A 16,015-nucleotide genomic window follows, 5' to 3' on the forward strand; every position below is an offset into this window, starting at 1 on the left:
TTCCCATGATGCCGATATTTTTTATTTTGCTTTAGTTCATTAAAAAAAAAAAGTCATGGTTCATTAGCTAGATTTCATGACCCTCTCAGGGGTTTTGACCACAGTTTAAAAAATAATCTCCACAGAGGATTCAATGGGATAATGTTCGGAAAACGGTTTTGATCCAGAGGAAGTCTCCCTAGATGGGAACTTTCCAAAGTGCTGCTTGGAACTTCCATAGCCCTCATCTTTGCATAGCTAGTTTCTTCTCATACATCTTGGGGATCTCAACTAAAATGCCCCACCCCCTGAGCTCTGGCTCCTGCCACCCTCCTTTATCTCACTTTGTTTATTACCCTGTTCCCACCTTCATAAAACTACTGTCCTTATCTGAAACGAATCTTAGTTCCATGTTTTATAGCCTGCTGTTAACCCTTCCACTTTGACCCTTCCACTTTGAGATCAGGAATCTTGCCTATCTTGCTCATAATGATATCCCTGATTCAGCGCCTACCACGGCATGTAGTAAACAGTTCTTGCGTGAATGAATGACCACAGGGAAATACGCAAGAGAACATTTAATCAAATAGAAATGCAGTCGAAGCCTTACAGACTTTTTAAGAGTTCTACGTATTGGGGTGCTTTGTTTGCCTCCTTTGTGATTTATGAAAGTTGTCGTGAGAAAAAAGTATTGAAGGGAGACATGCTTGTCTAAGAGGTTGGATACCCAGGAAAGAGGTATTATAGGTAAAGAATTCCATTATTTTGGGTTCTAGCTAGTTTTGTCCATATTTCCCCTTGAGTCCTAAAGGGAGGGCAAGCTCGTTGATTTCTGTATCCCGTTTCAGCGACTAGAACGCTGCCTGGAAGGTAGTGGGCGCTCAATAAATATTTGAGGAATAAAAGAATGAAGCCGGAAACTGGGAACGTCCGAAAGAACCAACTGGCTCGGATAGGCTGCAGTTCCTCCCCGGGGCAGGCGGCGGCGCTAGCGTCCTATCAGCCGGGACACCGGCAGTTCTTGGCGCCTCCGGCAGACCGTCCAACGCTGGGCCCCGAGGCCAGTACAGGAGTTAACCAATAGAAAACCGCCTTAGTTGTGAGGTGCGACAGAGGTGCCCTATGAGCGTAGCGGGCCTAGGCAATGGGCGGTGCGACGGAGAGGGGCAGAGAGGAGCGGTTAGAGGTGGGAGTTAGCGTTGCGGGCCGGGCGGAGGCCGCGGAGCTGCGATGTGGACGGGACCGCGTCCGTGACCGGAGCTGCCGGCCGACATGAACTCGCTGGAGCAGGCAGAAGGTAGGTGAGTCGCCCGGGCGTGTCCCTGGCTCATCCCGGAAGCCGGAGGGGCCAGAGTCGCCAAGACCCCGCCCCGGGAACAGGAGGCCTCGTTGGGTGGACTAACGCGGTCCGGATTTTGGGGGGCGAGGGAGCCGGCCCAGGGGCCCAGGGGCCCAGGGGCCCAGGGGCAGCCCGACCCAGCCGGACGCGGGTTGAGGCGCGCGCGGACGCTGCGGGCCGTCGTGTCCGCTGCCCTCACCACCCCCGCCCCCTCCGGTTTCTACCGTGGAGGTCTTCTTCAAGGCTGTTTTTGACTTTTTAATAAACATCCGCACTTCGTGCACTGTAGCATGTTAATTCTCTTTATTCCTGTAACCCCGTGATCTGTTTCCCTAATTCCTGCCATGGTTTCTGGAAACTGCCGGGGTAAGAGATTGATTGCCTCTTGATCTCCTTTTTAAAGTTCAAAAAGCGCTCGTTTGCAGGGGCACCTTGGACGCCTCTGACTTTTAGGAGGCGTCGGGGCGTGCATAGAGCCAAGATCTCCTCTCACCCCCTTGGAGGGACGAAAGGGGACTGTCTTTTTCCCACCGACCCGTTAGCAGGTCAGATGTCCAGTAAGACCAGGCGGAAAGCGTAGCTGTTAATTAAGTATTAATCGGAATCGGGTAACTGCGTTCCGGTAGACGTGGAAGACCGGATGTTAATACGTTGTTCTGTCTCATAGAAAGTTCTTGGTTCCAACAGAATTAAGACTGGACCTGATTTTGATCCTTTTATTTGCAACCCCCAAATTTCTAGCTTTTGGCTCCGGCTTGAGGCTGCTGCTGCTTTTCCACATACCATTTTACTGGAAGCTTCTAAAAGTGAACCAGCCAGTTTCCTTATATGTGAAATTGGAATTAAAGAAACCTAATGTTTTTGTCAAGTGCTTAAAGCTGTCATAGTAAACGAAGTAAGCAGTGCAGTGATACATGTAAGTTGGTGTGTAAGACCTGAAGCAGTTAGAGTATCTTAAATTTCATCTTAATAGATTTAAACAAGTAAGAGTCACTAATTAGGAGGTTGAAATCTTTTTACCTAGATCTCAAGGCTTTCGAGAGGAGACTTACTGAATATATTCATTGTTTGCAACCTGCCACTGGACGTTGGAGAAGTAAGTGCCTGAATGTTTTTTAAGGGGACATAAACAGACAGTTGGTACTTTTATCCCTGTCTAGCAATGATTTGCTTTTATGTATAACTTGAGTAACAAACACTTGTTTTACTAAACCATAGATTTCCTTTTGTTTTGACAGTTTTTAAGTTTATTTAACATTGTAAAACAATGCATTATAAAGAAATTTTTAAGAAAAGGAACTGGCAACCCTAAAAAACAATCTTTATTGTTGAATTTTTATTTTTCCATTAAAATAGATACTTCTTTATTAAATATTACAAACTTGATAACACATGACAATTTTCAGGAGCCTATTTAGCAGTTTTACAATTTGCCTACAAACTATTGACATAAAGTTTTGTGAAGGAAAATCATATTTAACATACACAGGGTGGGGCAGAGTCGGTTAATAGTTGTGAGTGCATGAAACACAGTTTATTCCTGTGTTATTATTTGTTATTGTATTATCTTCCATACAAACAACAGTAAACCTACTTTTGCCCCACCCTGTACTTTCTAAGGTGATAAAATTACTTTTAGGTGATTTAAATTTTGATGTCAGCAAACAAAATGCTTTGCTAACGTTTGTTGAGCCCAGTCTGAATTTCTCAGATGTTCAGTGTTGAAACCTAATCCTGCCAAGGAAGAAGCGCCTCAGCACAAGTCAGGGACGGGCTTCATTTCGCGTGTGACCTGGCTTGTGGGACAGAAGACCGTCCGTGAAGCTCTGGGTCTTTTTCTCTCAAGATTTCCCCTTGTGATTTTCATTAGATCTGTTTGCAAAGTTTGAATCATATGCTGTGAGAATTCTGACTGGTCAGAATTCACAAGTAGTGATTTTTCTCAGGTTCTCTGGTTTATCTGGAATTGTCCCACTTGTTTCACTGCTCCTTGAGAATCCTTTAAAATGAGTATGAAGCTGTCCTGTCTTATAAAATGTGATATAATGAACATATTTTACTTTTTCTGGTGGGTCTCAGTGCTTACATGTAAATGACATGAGCATGGTTAATGCATGTGTGTAAAAGTAGGTGTATGAGGTCCCCCTAGTGGGTTTGCTTTTGCTTTATTTAAAAAAAAACACAACAGCATTTTTTTAATTGGAAATAGAGAATTATGGGGAATTGAGTTTAATTTGCTCTGATCTGAGAACTTAATTTTGAAATTTTGATTGTTATTCAATATCTAGCATGAGATTGTTTTTCTGTGATTTGCCTCTTCTAAAAGTAAATCACCAGGAATTCAATATAATTAAGATTTTGCTATATTTCTATTGCTCTTAGGAGCTTGAGCTCTACATTTTAAAATTGTGCATCCCAACTGAAAGACAGCAACTCTCTTGATCAGAATATTAACTCAGTCTTGATGCCTTTTTATTATTTTTTTAGTAATGCCATTCTTGTTTTATTTATAATTTGTTCAGAACTTTTAAAAATAATTCAAGCTTAGTGGGGAGAGAGAAACCTTATCTGGGATTTACTGTCAATAATTTCTTCCTGACCTTCGTTTAGGCCCCTTAAAGAAAACCCTGCTCTGGCTGGTGTGCCGCGTCTGCCAGGTCTAACAGGGACCTCTGGTTCCGGGGCCGCGGGCGGTGTCTGCGGGGCACATCCTTCAGTCAGGATGCCCAGGGCCTTCAGAACAGAGTCTTTGGTTTGCTTACATTAGAAAATGAAAACTTTTTTTTTTTAATTGGAATTTACAAAATGCAAAATCAGCACAAAGCACATTGAAAGTTGCTAACATAGAATCCTAAAGTTTTACCACCTTGGTTTTTACTGCTTTTAATTTCATTAACTTCATAATTTCTGACTAAAGTAGTAAAGGGAACAGTATCATCCTCAATTACTAAAGGTCACAAAGTTTAGGAGAATAAACCTTACTCCCCAAGGTGTACGGCGAGCCTCCTAATTCCTGGGTCGGGGCGTTTTCCGTTTAATAAAGGGCCACTTCCTTTGGCTGTCGTTCATCAGTGACTGGTGGTGGCAGCGTCGGGCGTTGCGAGCTTATTCCTTACTAATTTTGTGTTTATCTTTCATCAGTGCTTCTTATAGTGGTATCTGTCTGTACAGCTACTGGAGCCTGGAACTGGTTAATAGATCCCGAGACACAAAAGGTAGAGGTTTTGATTTAAAATCTTTGATCGATTACATGAAATACTGGCTATAGCAGTGCTTTGTTTGTTGTCAAGTGTCATTCAGATGCTGCTATCTGTTACTACTGATAGTGATATTAATCATCATATTAAAACTGTGCCTCACATTAATTTGCTTAAGAAAAACTTTGGCTGGCAATTATGAATTAAGTATCTTTACAGGGGAAAAAGCCTAAGAAATACTCCTCCACTTCTGTAACTCGCACACTCTGAACTTGTGTGCGGCTCTCCAGGTCTCGTTTGTCCCTGTCGACATGGTCTTGGTTCTGCTTTGTTCGCTTAGCGGCCTCAGTGCCAGCTTTTAAAGATTGGCAAACAGCACTTTGTTCTGGGAGCTCTCTTTGCTAATACTGTTCCTCATCCCATAAAGCATTTGAGGCGACTTTGCAGGAAATATATATGATAAAATAGCAAAGCATGAATGTCATAAAAAGTCAAGACGAGGGAAACACCAATTTAACCGGCAGGTCAAAACCAGGAAGGAACCCAGGTCCCGGATAGTACCAGCCGCATGGGCCAGCACAGTTGCTGGAATGGAGTTGTCACTTAGACTCTGGGTTACCTGATCAGTAAAGTTGCAGCCAACTCCGCAGTTTCCATGGTCTCTGAAGAGAACGTATGTGTAAGTTTCTTAAGCTTGCAAAGCTTTTATTTCCTCAGCGTTTACCTCTAAAAATACTTCCTGCCTGAAGTTTAATATAGGAAACACTGAGAGATCTCCCATTGGGCACGGTCCGGAATATCCCTATACCGAATGCAATAACGGAGTTCATAATGTTATTTCTTGAAGCGTGCTTTGATGAAAGCTGATAGCTTGTTTCTCAACTTCTGCCTCTTTCTACTAACTTGGGTCTTCATTTCAGACTCGTGCTTTTTTATTAGAGAAGCAGGAGTCTCCAGTTTATGAGTGAAGTTTATCACGGTGCAGATTTATTTAGGTAATAATGATGTGATTTTCACAAATCTTAATCCCACTTCCCCCTTATAGACTGGCGTTAGGTGAGGCCACTTTCCGTAGCTTTCTCTGTGACCTTTCTGGTTACACGGGCGAGCACCCCGAGAGGAAGGCTTTTGACAGCGGGCCATGCGACAGCTCACACCACCAAGGGTGTGGTTAGTGGGCAGCCTCCCCGGCTCGCCCCACGGGGTCGAGATGGAGGGGGCAGGGGAGGTCGGTGATGGAATTTCTTGTTAATAGAGGGGTTTTGTGGCAGATAGGAAACCCTCCTGTGTGTTCATTTATAAAAACCAGATCATGAGGCTGCGCTTGGTGCCCATCTTTAGGGGAAGAGTGAAGGAAGCTGGCAAGAAGATTGAAAAAGGTCTGTCTTGGGAAATGAATCTGACTTCTAATTGGGAAAAATATAAGCTGATTTCAGCTCGTTGAGATCTTAATAAATCACAGAATTAAATGTAATTTGAAATAGGCCCAAAACTCTGTAGTTAATACGGTTTTCTAAATTAGGAGAGAATATAACGATTAGCCTAAGGGTTGGCTCTGTATATTTTAGTATTTAATAACCTCCAACCTGACAAGGGTTTTAAATAGCAATTGTGTCTGTAGCAGGAGACGCAAACTGCAAAGCCAGTGGTGAGCTGGGAAGCCCCGGGGGAGGGGAGCGGTGAGCTGGCAGGCACCGGGACGCGCAGCTGAGGGGCAGGCCGCTGTGTGGAGCCGCCGGCGGTTGCCGCGGAGGAAAGCGGGCCGGCGCTGGCTGATCCGATTAAAATTCAAGCGTAAAGCTGTCCGCACTGGCATTGTGCAGGCCACCTGCAACAGCTGGCCCCTGGCAATGGCACTGTCCTCAGAGGTTTTCAGAAGACATGCCCCTGGGTGGTTCATCTTTCTTCAGGAGCTCATCCTTCTGGGAGCTTCTTCCCCCTGATGTTTCTAGCCTGTTTTCTACATCTGACAAACCTATTTAACCAGGATTGTGCTAGGCCGTCTAGCAGGTGGCTTTTTTGTAGGTTTAGTCTCTGCCCTGAGACACGTACGCACCTCGTGGTGTGACGGGGGATGCAGAGGCCCTCAGCGTGACTCCGTCGCTCCTGCCTGGTTACTAGTCCACTAGTCTGGATTTCTTTCTCCAGACTAAATATTTGTCTTCTCTCCTTCCGTCTACTTTCCTGGCCCCCGGTAGCCTGGCCCCAGCGCCTGCTCTGGTTCCGGCCCTGGCCCTAACCGCCTGCCCGTCTCCACACTCGCAGTGTGTTGTGTGTTGCCCTGTTTCCTGCTCTCCCCGGGTTGTCCCAGATGGGATGCGACCTTTTTCCCTTCCGAACTCTAGTTCCTTATGGGTAGCTGCTCATCGCCTCTCCCAGCTCGGGTGTCCAGTGGCCATCTGAAGCACAGTTGCTCCAACGCCACACCCGTCAGTGCTTCTGCAGAGAGGAGCGGGGTGCGGGCGTTGAGTCTCATTAGGATGTGCAGGAGGGAGTCCGGTGGAGAGGAGAGGAGGAGGACGGAGGCAGGTGTGCCAGCGTGGCAGGAGACGATGGGACTGGGGCCAGGGTGTGTGTGGCAGGGTGGGCCCGGCTCTCTGAAGGGAGCGCTGTAACAGCAGGTAACTGATCACGTCCGCCATGTGTTTCCATGGAGATCAGAGGCCTCGTCTTCATTCAGCAGGCTGACTGAGCACCTGTGTTGGCCACGTGCTTTTTCAGGTGCTGGGAGAAGCCGTGCACAAGACAGTGTCCCTGCCCTCCTGGAACTAGAGTCTTGTGCTTCTTAAGCTGCTTCTCACTAGCAGGGGTTCCGTGAATATTTTTGGTAGAGTGGTTTTTGATTATAGGAATGAATTTGTACTGGCTCAGGTATTTAGAATGAATGGAGGGAATATTGCTATATTGTTTTGCTACATTGAAAATATAAAATGTATATTATGTATTTTTGTTTTTATAGCATAGCAAAACAGAGTCAGCAGTATTGAAGTCTTCAAATCCTCATATTTTAGATGATTAACATGTTACATATATGTATGCATGAGTGGAGAGGTAGGAATCTGTACTGTTCTAAGATTTTAACATTTTTATATTTCAAATTCTGTTACAGGTGTCCTTCTTCACATCATTATGGAATCATCCATTTTTCACCATTAGTTGTATCACTCTAATAGGCTTGTTCTTCGCTGGAATACACAAGAGGGTCGTTGCTCCATCAATGTATCCTTTACACAGATTGAGTTTTACTCTCTGAACTAAGGCGAAGCACCTTCTCATGAACTAGGTGTTCTTAAAAGCTTGTTCTTGAAATGATAAATTTTCCTTTGACCACATTTACTCAGTATAGCTGCCCGATGTCGCACTGTATTAGCAGAGTACAATATGTCTTGTGACGATGTAAGTATTTCTTCATTTGGAAAGTACAGATGTGTGAGAGGACTGAGACGTTTGGCTTATGGAAAACGGGCATTTTATTAAAAATAAATGTCTCCCTGGAATTAATAGTGGGAATATTCCTTATCACATTGATTCTAAGATACATTTTTAAAAAATATTTTAAGAACTCTGAGATAGAGGTGCATCTAATAATCTGGTATCTTACAATTGGTAGAGTTGACAGTTTGATTTTTCTTAATGAAGCAAAATAATGATGCCCCTCATAATTGAAGCTGTCTTAGACTCAGTGAAATACCATTACTGACCCGAATGGCTCAGTGGTTGTTGGTTTTGTAAACTTATGATTTTTCCGATGGTATTTTCTGTATGTAGGATCATAAATAGAACCCTAGATTAACTGACGGACTATGGACATGTGAACCTCCTGTACTGATGTGTTATGAAAGTGTTCCTACTTCAAATTTGAGAAACTATTAAAGAAATAATACCTACTCAGTACAGGAAATTAGAATAAAGAGCAAGAAAATAGTATTAGGGCAGGAAGACAACTGGATCAGTGGAAGAGAATAAAGATTAGGCAGTTGGATCTTTTTCTTTCTTTCTTTTTTTTTTTTTTTAATTTATTTTTAGGGAGAGGAGAAGGGAGGGAGGGAGGGAGAGAAACACCAACGTGTGGTTGCCTCTCGCACAACCCCCACAGGGGACCTGGCCCACAACCCAGGCCTGTGCCCCGACTAGGAATTGAACCAGGGACCCTTTGGTTTGCAGGCCAGCACTCAGTCCACTGAGCCGCACCAGCCAGGGTGGCAGTTTGATCTTTTAAAAATTAAAGGATAAGGCCCTGGCTGGTGCGGCTCAGTGGATTGAGTGCCAGCCTGAGGACCGAAAGGCCACTGGTTCAGTTCCCAGTCAGGGCACAAGCCCGGGTTGCAGGCTGGGTTCCTGGCTCGGGGCATGAAAGAGGCAACTGATTGCTGTTTCTTTTACATATCATGTTTCTCTCCCTCTCTTTCTCCCTCCTTTCTCCTCTCTCTAAAAATAAAATCTTTAAAAAAAAATTAGAGGGTGAGGAAGGTATTTCAAATCAAACAGGAAGAAATGGTCTATTCAGTAGCATTGAGACAGTTGGCTCTTTGGGAAAAAAACTTTTAAAAGTCTGTATTGAAGATGAGGGAAAGTAGGGAGAAACGGGGGCGCGGGGAGAAACATCGATGTGATTGGCTGCCTCTCGTACATGCCCCAACTAGGGACCTGCACTGCAACCCAGGCATGTGCCCTGACTGGGAGTTGAACCAGTGACCTTTTGCTTTACAGAGGACACCCAACCAACTGAGCCACGCTGGTCAGGGCCAAATTTGGAAAAAATGAACTTTGATCTCTGCCTCACATCAATTAAAAAAATGAAGTTCCACATAAAGTTTTAAATATATTTGAAAAGACATGCATGCCCTTGCCGTGTGGCTTAGTCGGTTGGAGGGTCATTGTCCCTCCCCCCACACATACACCCCCCAGAAGGTTGCAGGTGCAGTTCCCAGTCAGGACACGCAAACTAGATTGTGGTTCTACCTAGTCGGGGCATGTGCAGGAGACAAGGGCAGGTGGTTACTGCAGCGTCCTCTGCAGAAGTAACAACGCGGAGAGAATTCTTAGGTCTCCCCCCAGGGGTGGGAGGGTCGGCTGCACTCTAGTTGCAGGGTAGGAAACCGGAAGTTCATCTTGAGATTGTGGATGTGGGGAGCCTCCTAGACGTAACAGTAGGTGCAAAAAGTAAATTACCGGCATGTCCAGTGTGGCACCATTTTTTTTAAGTGTTAATTATGGAAATGTCCAAACGTAAAACAGTGAAGAGAAGAACATACTGAACCCCCACGTGCGCACTGGCCAGTGTCAGCAATGACGAGCTCATGGCTGTCTTGTTTCACGTGTGCCCTGCCCATGCTCCCCACGTTGGGTTTTTTGAAACAAATCCAAATGTATTTTACCCTCAAATATTTCAGCATGTTAGAAATGCCAGATTTTTATAGTTTACACAGTGTAATCCATAAAAAACGAATTACTTCATTTTAGTATGAAATTATTTCATAATTCCTTTATTGGGTGTTAAATTAATCATGTGCAAGGCCCGAGACTTCCCTTTTTCCTGGCGTTACCTCAGTTCAGGTCTTCCGTTCTTTTAGTTACATAGTGTCCCGTTTTATGGCTGCACCCTAATTTGAACCCTAGTGGACATGTGGTTCCCCCACTTGCCATGTTGTATAAGTTGCATGTTCTCCACTAGAGCCTAACTCCGTGAGAACAAGGGACTTGGTCTGGTTCATTACTGGATCTCTAGCATTTCACACAAGGCCTGGTACCCAGTAGGCACTTCGATAAATGTTGAATAAAAGCATTAATAACACTTAGGTTTATGCCTTTGCCCTCGCATTCAGTGTTCTTCAGATAAGTGCCTACAAATGGAATTGTTTGGATTGTGTGGTTTCCCTTTTGACGAATGTGACAGCTGCCCTACAGAAGAGCTGTATTCGCTCACACTGGACACCAGCAGCTGGGGTGTCTGCTCCAGCCGTCATCTTACGCGGTGGCCTGAGGAAATTAAAATTGCTGGTGGGAAAGGAGAAGTGCTTTTGCCAGATGCATAGTTTTATTCATGTTTTATATACTTTGCTTGCTAAGGAGCATGGTTAGTCTCTACAAGCAGGGATTTTATTATCCAGGGGATGGATTGACCGATTTTAAGGTAGCCAGTGTGTGTGTGTGTGTGTGTGTGTGTGTGTGCGCGCGCGCGCGCGTTATAAAGTGATAAAGATTTTGGAAGAACACTCTGCACAAAGAAAACTTTGAAAATGCAACTATTAATTGTTTCATTTTGAGTAAATATAGATAGGTACTCTGATGCCCTTTGAGTGCCCTTTAAGATTTGTAGATAAGTGGTGATGTTTATAATAGAACTGTATATTTAAAAACGTCTGTCATTCACTTTTACAGACAGGAAAATTGATTCTGAAACCTAGGCCTCACGTTCAGTGACAGTCCTCGGGCGTCGTTACGGGACCCAGAAGAGCCTTTGTTCAGATCAACGGTACAGCAAGAAGCCGTAGGGCTCCTTCCGCAGTTGGATATGTGATGGCCACAGCAACAGCTGGCAGGAAGCGTGCAATATTCCCCGGTGTCGTGGTGATGATGGCTCACAGTGTCAGTGCTTTGGTACCTTGGATTATCTGTGTATCAGTATTAGTGTCACTTTAGTACTTCGGACCCCGCAAAGGTTGCTGGAGATGAAGTATGTATGTATGTTACTAAGTTAATCTTAGAAACAGAACCTCATCCAGTTTTTATAATGTATTTTTGCAAACTACTGTAAATAGCAAATCAATGCCAGTGTCAAAGAGGAAAATGTGACGTGGACCCGGTTCCCCTGCACCAGTGTTTCAGGAATCTCAGCTCGCCGTGTCCCCGGCTCTCCAAAACCAGCTGTCACGTGTAGCTGTGCCTTTCGCTGCCCTCCTCTCTCGGTCACAATGCAGGAAACCATCGGGCGGAGCTTACACTGAGGAATGCTCCTCATTAAGTTGTAAGAAATCACAGATGTTTTGAGAAACAGTTTTTTGTTGAACCAGATAGTGAACTTAGCCATTATTGTGGTGATATTTTCCTGTTTCTTGTTCTCATTTAATGCTAAATTTACTTTATATTTTTTAATAATTTTAAGAACACTCCAGAGGCTCCTGAATATACCGGTTTATTTATAAATCGCGTACTGTCTGGGAGTTTGACAGTTGCTGTTTTAGATGAGTGGGTTTTATGCTGTGGTTGACGCGCCGCCACCCGGTGGCGCACAGTGTGCCTAGCCGTGCACTGCGGTGCGAGGGGCGGCCGGCCGCGCCGGAGTCCGCAGCTCTCGCTGTTTGGAGAGAGAGTTACTGACATACTGTGTATGCGTATTAGCCGCGTGTACGATAGCAGCCCTAAAAATTAAACTGTTGGGATTGCTGTAAATATTTTAAAGAACTGGAGGTGCCTTTTACCTGTTTATTAGAAGAAAATTTTGAAAATGTTTAAATTATTTCAAGAGCAATCTTTTAAATTTCATTTGACATAAAGCTGAAAATTCAATAACAGGACAGAAAATTTTTAACTAGGCTACCATTTAATGTAAATGTGTTCATCTTGGCTTTCACATGTATAAAATTTTATTCTTTGAACTGTAGCAATAAAACCCTCTGTTCCTAAGAGTCTTAAGAGGGTATTCTATATGTGTTGTTTTATTTTCTGTAAATTTTGTAGGTAAATATGTGCATAAAATAAATACTTTATATATAATTAGTGATTGGGCTTTTTCCTTTTTTTTTTAACTCATAGAAAAAGATTTTATGTATGTATTTTTGGAGAGAGGGGAAGGAAAGGATAAAGAAAGGGAGAGAAACATCGATGGGTTGCCTCTTGCATGCCCCCAACCAGGAAGCTGGCCCACAACCCAGGCACATGCCCTGACTGCGAATCAAACTGGTAACCTTTTGGTTTGCAAGACGATGCTCAACGCACTGAGCCACACCAGTCAGGGCTTACCTTGGTTTGTTGTGTCTGTAACTCTGAAAATGTTTACAAACATACAGTGTGTCTCAGATACAGTCCAGTTCCAGATAAGATGTTTTGCTCTAACTCTGTCCGGGAGAGTACATTTCAAGTAGCACTCATACATGCCCAGTTTATTAGGCTATAACTTTTATTATGTCTTGTTGCTCACTGTTAAATAACACTTGGCTCCTAATCAGGAAGTGCAGTTTTTCTCAAAGTGCTTTACAAACTTGCATTGCCAGCTTCCTCCGAGAGTGTAAAGCCAACAATGAATTTGATCGGTCCTTAGACCTTTTTGGAGTTGCCAGCTACGTTGAGTATTTTAACAGGTCTCCCCTAAAAAAAAATACGCCTGTGTATGTACACACACTGCATACATTTGGAGAAGATTTCACAGACTTCCTGGTGCCGGGCTGCTTGGAGCCCATTAGCTCTGAGAAAGAAGCTTTTGTTAAAGGTTTTTCATACCTTTACTCTTAGCAGAACAATTCATTTTCCAAGCAAATCTTTGCTTGTTTGAAATAGGCCCAAGGGTCACCGCCAAGTCAGCCTCTTCCCCATCTCTCCTACCTGTTTCCACACCATTAGGAAATTATTGATTGAGTCCAGTCCTCTAATTTTACAGGTGGGGCAGGCAGTCTCAGATTTTCATAGGGCTTTAGGTCCCAGTCCAGTCTCTGGACTCAGACGGAAAGGCTGTATGGGTGTGTGATTTAATTCAAGAGTCACTGTGATGTGGTTGGGGGTTCAGACTGCACGAGGCTGGATTTGAATCTCCAATCTAATTGCAACTTGAGGTCGGTTCCGTAGCCTTCATTTCCTCATTGGTACATTGGGCATAAGGCTAATCTAGGTAGATAATACATAGGGTGGGGCAAAAGCAGGTTTGCAGTTGCACACAGAACACAGTATTCTTATATTGTTATTTTTTATTGTTTTGTTTTCTATGCAAACATCTGTAAACCTACTTCTGTCTGACGCTGTATAGGATTTGTCAATCTTCCGGGTTTATACTGAGTGTTAAATGTTAATTCATGTAAAGCTCTTAAACAGTGCTTGGCCTCAGAGTCACTGCTCAGTAAATTAGTTAAACCAAATCCCAAAGTTAAAAAAAAAAAGTGGATCTCACTGTTACAACCTTACCCAATGTCAACATCTCCGTTGAAATAGGAGGAAATTCTGTTTATATTTTGAACTAATCAAACTTTGAATAGTGGTTTAAGTGTCAAGAGAGAGGATATTTGGTCTCTGATGACTGAAGAACCTCAAATGATTCTAGGTCATCAGACGTAGACACCTCAGACACCCTCCCTGAAAGTGTGAAGGCTTGCGGTGCGGCCAGTGCGGCTTTGAGGGGCTCTCTTCTCTAACCTGACCGTTGATTGGCATTTCTTAGAGACTCGGCGGGGCCAGTCTCTGCCTTCAGCAGCAGCTGAAGTGGCTCTTACTTCCTGTCGAAACCATAGAAACAAGAGTCTCATCCGAGCTTCACACACGCTGTCTGAATGCTTTCATGTTGAGTCTGTAACTTCTGCCTTTCCCCCTTTTTCCACTAAAAATAGTAGTGTGTCTTGTCTGCGTCATAGAACACACATTCTTAAAAACAGATTTTTTAGCATATGACTGATGGTTTGCTGTGCAAAAATTCCCTCTCGATAAAGATAATTTGTAGGAAAAACGGATGGTTAGATGATCATTGCTTGACAGAATTTTTTAAAATGAGTGGTTAAGGGTTACTAGATTGTTAAAAGGTCACTAGGCTCCTCCTAAAACCGACATCTTAGGTGGTCCAAAGAAGAGCTCTTAATAAAGTTCATTCATTTTTGCAGAAATGTTTTTTCTACAGGAAGGGGTAACTCATGAAACAGCACAAACTTCTCCTGCAGCTAAGGTTTTGAACCATTTTTTGGTCCTCATCCCCACAGTGAGAGAAACGGCAGGAATCTGTTTTTCTTTCATCCTGTTCTGCCTAGATTCCATGCCCTACTCTTTCCTCATCAGGTGATCTCTGGTCACTGGAGAACCTGCTGCCTGTTGGGGCCAGTGTGGGGAATACAGTGACACGTGAGAACAGCCACAGTCTCGTGCTCCCAGGGGTTAGTGTCCAGCTTGGGCAGTGAGCACAGGTGTACGAGCGCTGTGTACAGCTATGCACAGATATAGGTCAATGGTCACTGATTCTGAGCTGTGCTTTGAAGCAAGGAAACAGGATACGAATGAAGAAGTGACACTTGCAGAGGTGAGACTTCCCTTCACCAGGACAGGGGTGGGGACTGGGGCTTCTGTAAAGCCAGGAGGCAGAAAAGAGTCTTGCTCTCCCGATGGTGTCTAACTGGCAGGGTGCAAGGTGGGATGAAGGTGTGGGCTGGGAGGAAACCCTGCAGCCAACTAAGATTTTGATCTTATCCTAAGGGGAAGGAAAGCCTATCCTACTGAAAGGTTTTAAGCAAAGGGAGTCAATGTAATGGCAGAAATTGGAGGGACATTCCTTTTGAAAAAATTCACTAGCTGCCTTATGGATAGACAGAGTAGAGAAAGACCAGAAGGCCACTTGGAGACCCGAGAAGGCTTGGACTAGGGAGGTGGCAGAAGACAGGCCACATAAAAGATCTAGGAAGTAAAACTGACGTATTTGGGGCTACAAGTTTTGTACCTAAACTAGGTCTTGAATAGGCTCGAGCTTCTGTACAGGTTTAGCTCTAGCCCTGTGATTGTTTTTCAAAATACACTATAGTAATTAATGTCATTTCCCTTACCAGACAGTCAACTGCTTGATGGCAGGGTGGCCTTGCAGTGAACTTTATTCCATCCCGTGTTGCCCTGACAGCTGAGCATTTATTGGGTGCTCAGTACACACACACACGTGCAATTATAAAGACTACCTAAGAGTCTCCTGTACATTTCCTTCTTCTTAGCACTTATCACAACTGTAATCAAATAGTTATTTGTATACTTACTATATATTTAACACATCCTCACTAAACTTTAAACTCCATAAGGACAAAGGACAGGGACCAAATCTGTCTTGGTTATTATTTTATCCTAATGCCCAGCACTGCACCTGGTGCTCAATAAATATTTGTGAAAGAATCCTTTTATTATCTGTTAAGTGAAAAGTTCAACCAAACATTTATGTAGTGCTTGTTATGCTCCAGTCTCTGTTCAGAGCATCTTACAAACAACATGTAATCCTTTAACGATGGCATTAGGTATATTTTATTGGTGTCTCCAATTTACTGATGAGGAAAGTGAGGCAAGAAGATTTAAGTAACTTCTTAAGGGAGTCCATTCTAAAACATTAACTGGCCTTTGTCTATGACAGGAGTTGTGCTAGGTGCCAAGGACACAATATTTTTTGAGCACCTACTATAGGTCAGGCTTGGTGTTACGTGCTTTACATAATTTTATCTAAACCTCACAATAACCTTGCAATTAGGTAACCATAATCCTATTTGAATATTATGTAAAGTAAAGGTTTGGCGAGGTTAAGTAACTTGATAAACGCTACCACCTGGTGGGAGGTGCGTTT

The 16,015-nt window shown here is 43.7% G+C and overlaps 1 protein-coding gene across 1 annotated transcript; it reads left to right on the plus strand.

Moving 5' to 3' along the window:
- Positions 1–1,138: 1,138 nt before the first annotated feature.
- CNEP1R1 (CTD nuclear envelope phosphatase 1 regulatory subunit 1) lies at positions 1,139–12,229 on the plus strand. Its single transcript, XM_054570317.1, has 6 exons — positions 1,139–1,276; positions 2,343–2,414; positions 4,460–4,533; positions 7,625–7,734; positions 7,857–7,911; positions 10,897–12,229. Exons 1-6 carry the CDS (start codon positions 1,252–1,254, stop codon positions 10,936–10,938), a joined length of 378 nt encoding a protein of 125 aa, XP_054426292.1. The 5' UTR covers positions 1,139–1,251; the 3' UTR covers positions 10,939–12,229.
- Positions 12,230–16,015: the final 3,786 nt, after the last annotated feature.

Source organism: Pteronotus mesoamericanus, unplaced genomic scaffold (genome assembly GCF_021234165.1).
Source record: "Pteronotus mesoamericanus isolate MK-2021 breed Mesoamerican mustached bat unplaced genomic scaffold, CSHL_Meso_final contig_202, whole genome shotgun sequence".
Classification (NCBI taxonomy): domain Eukaryota; kingdom Metazoa; phylum Chordata; class Mammalia; order Chiroptera; family Mormoopidae; genus Pteronotus; species Pteronotus mesoamericanus.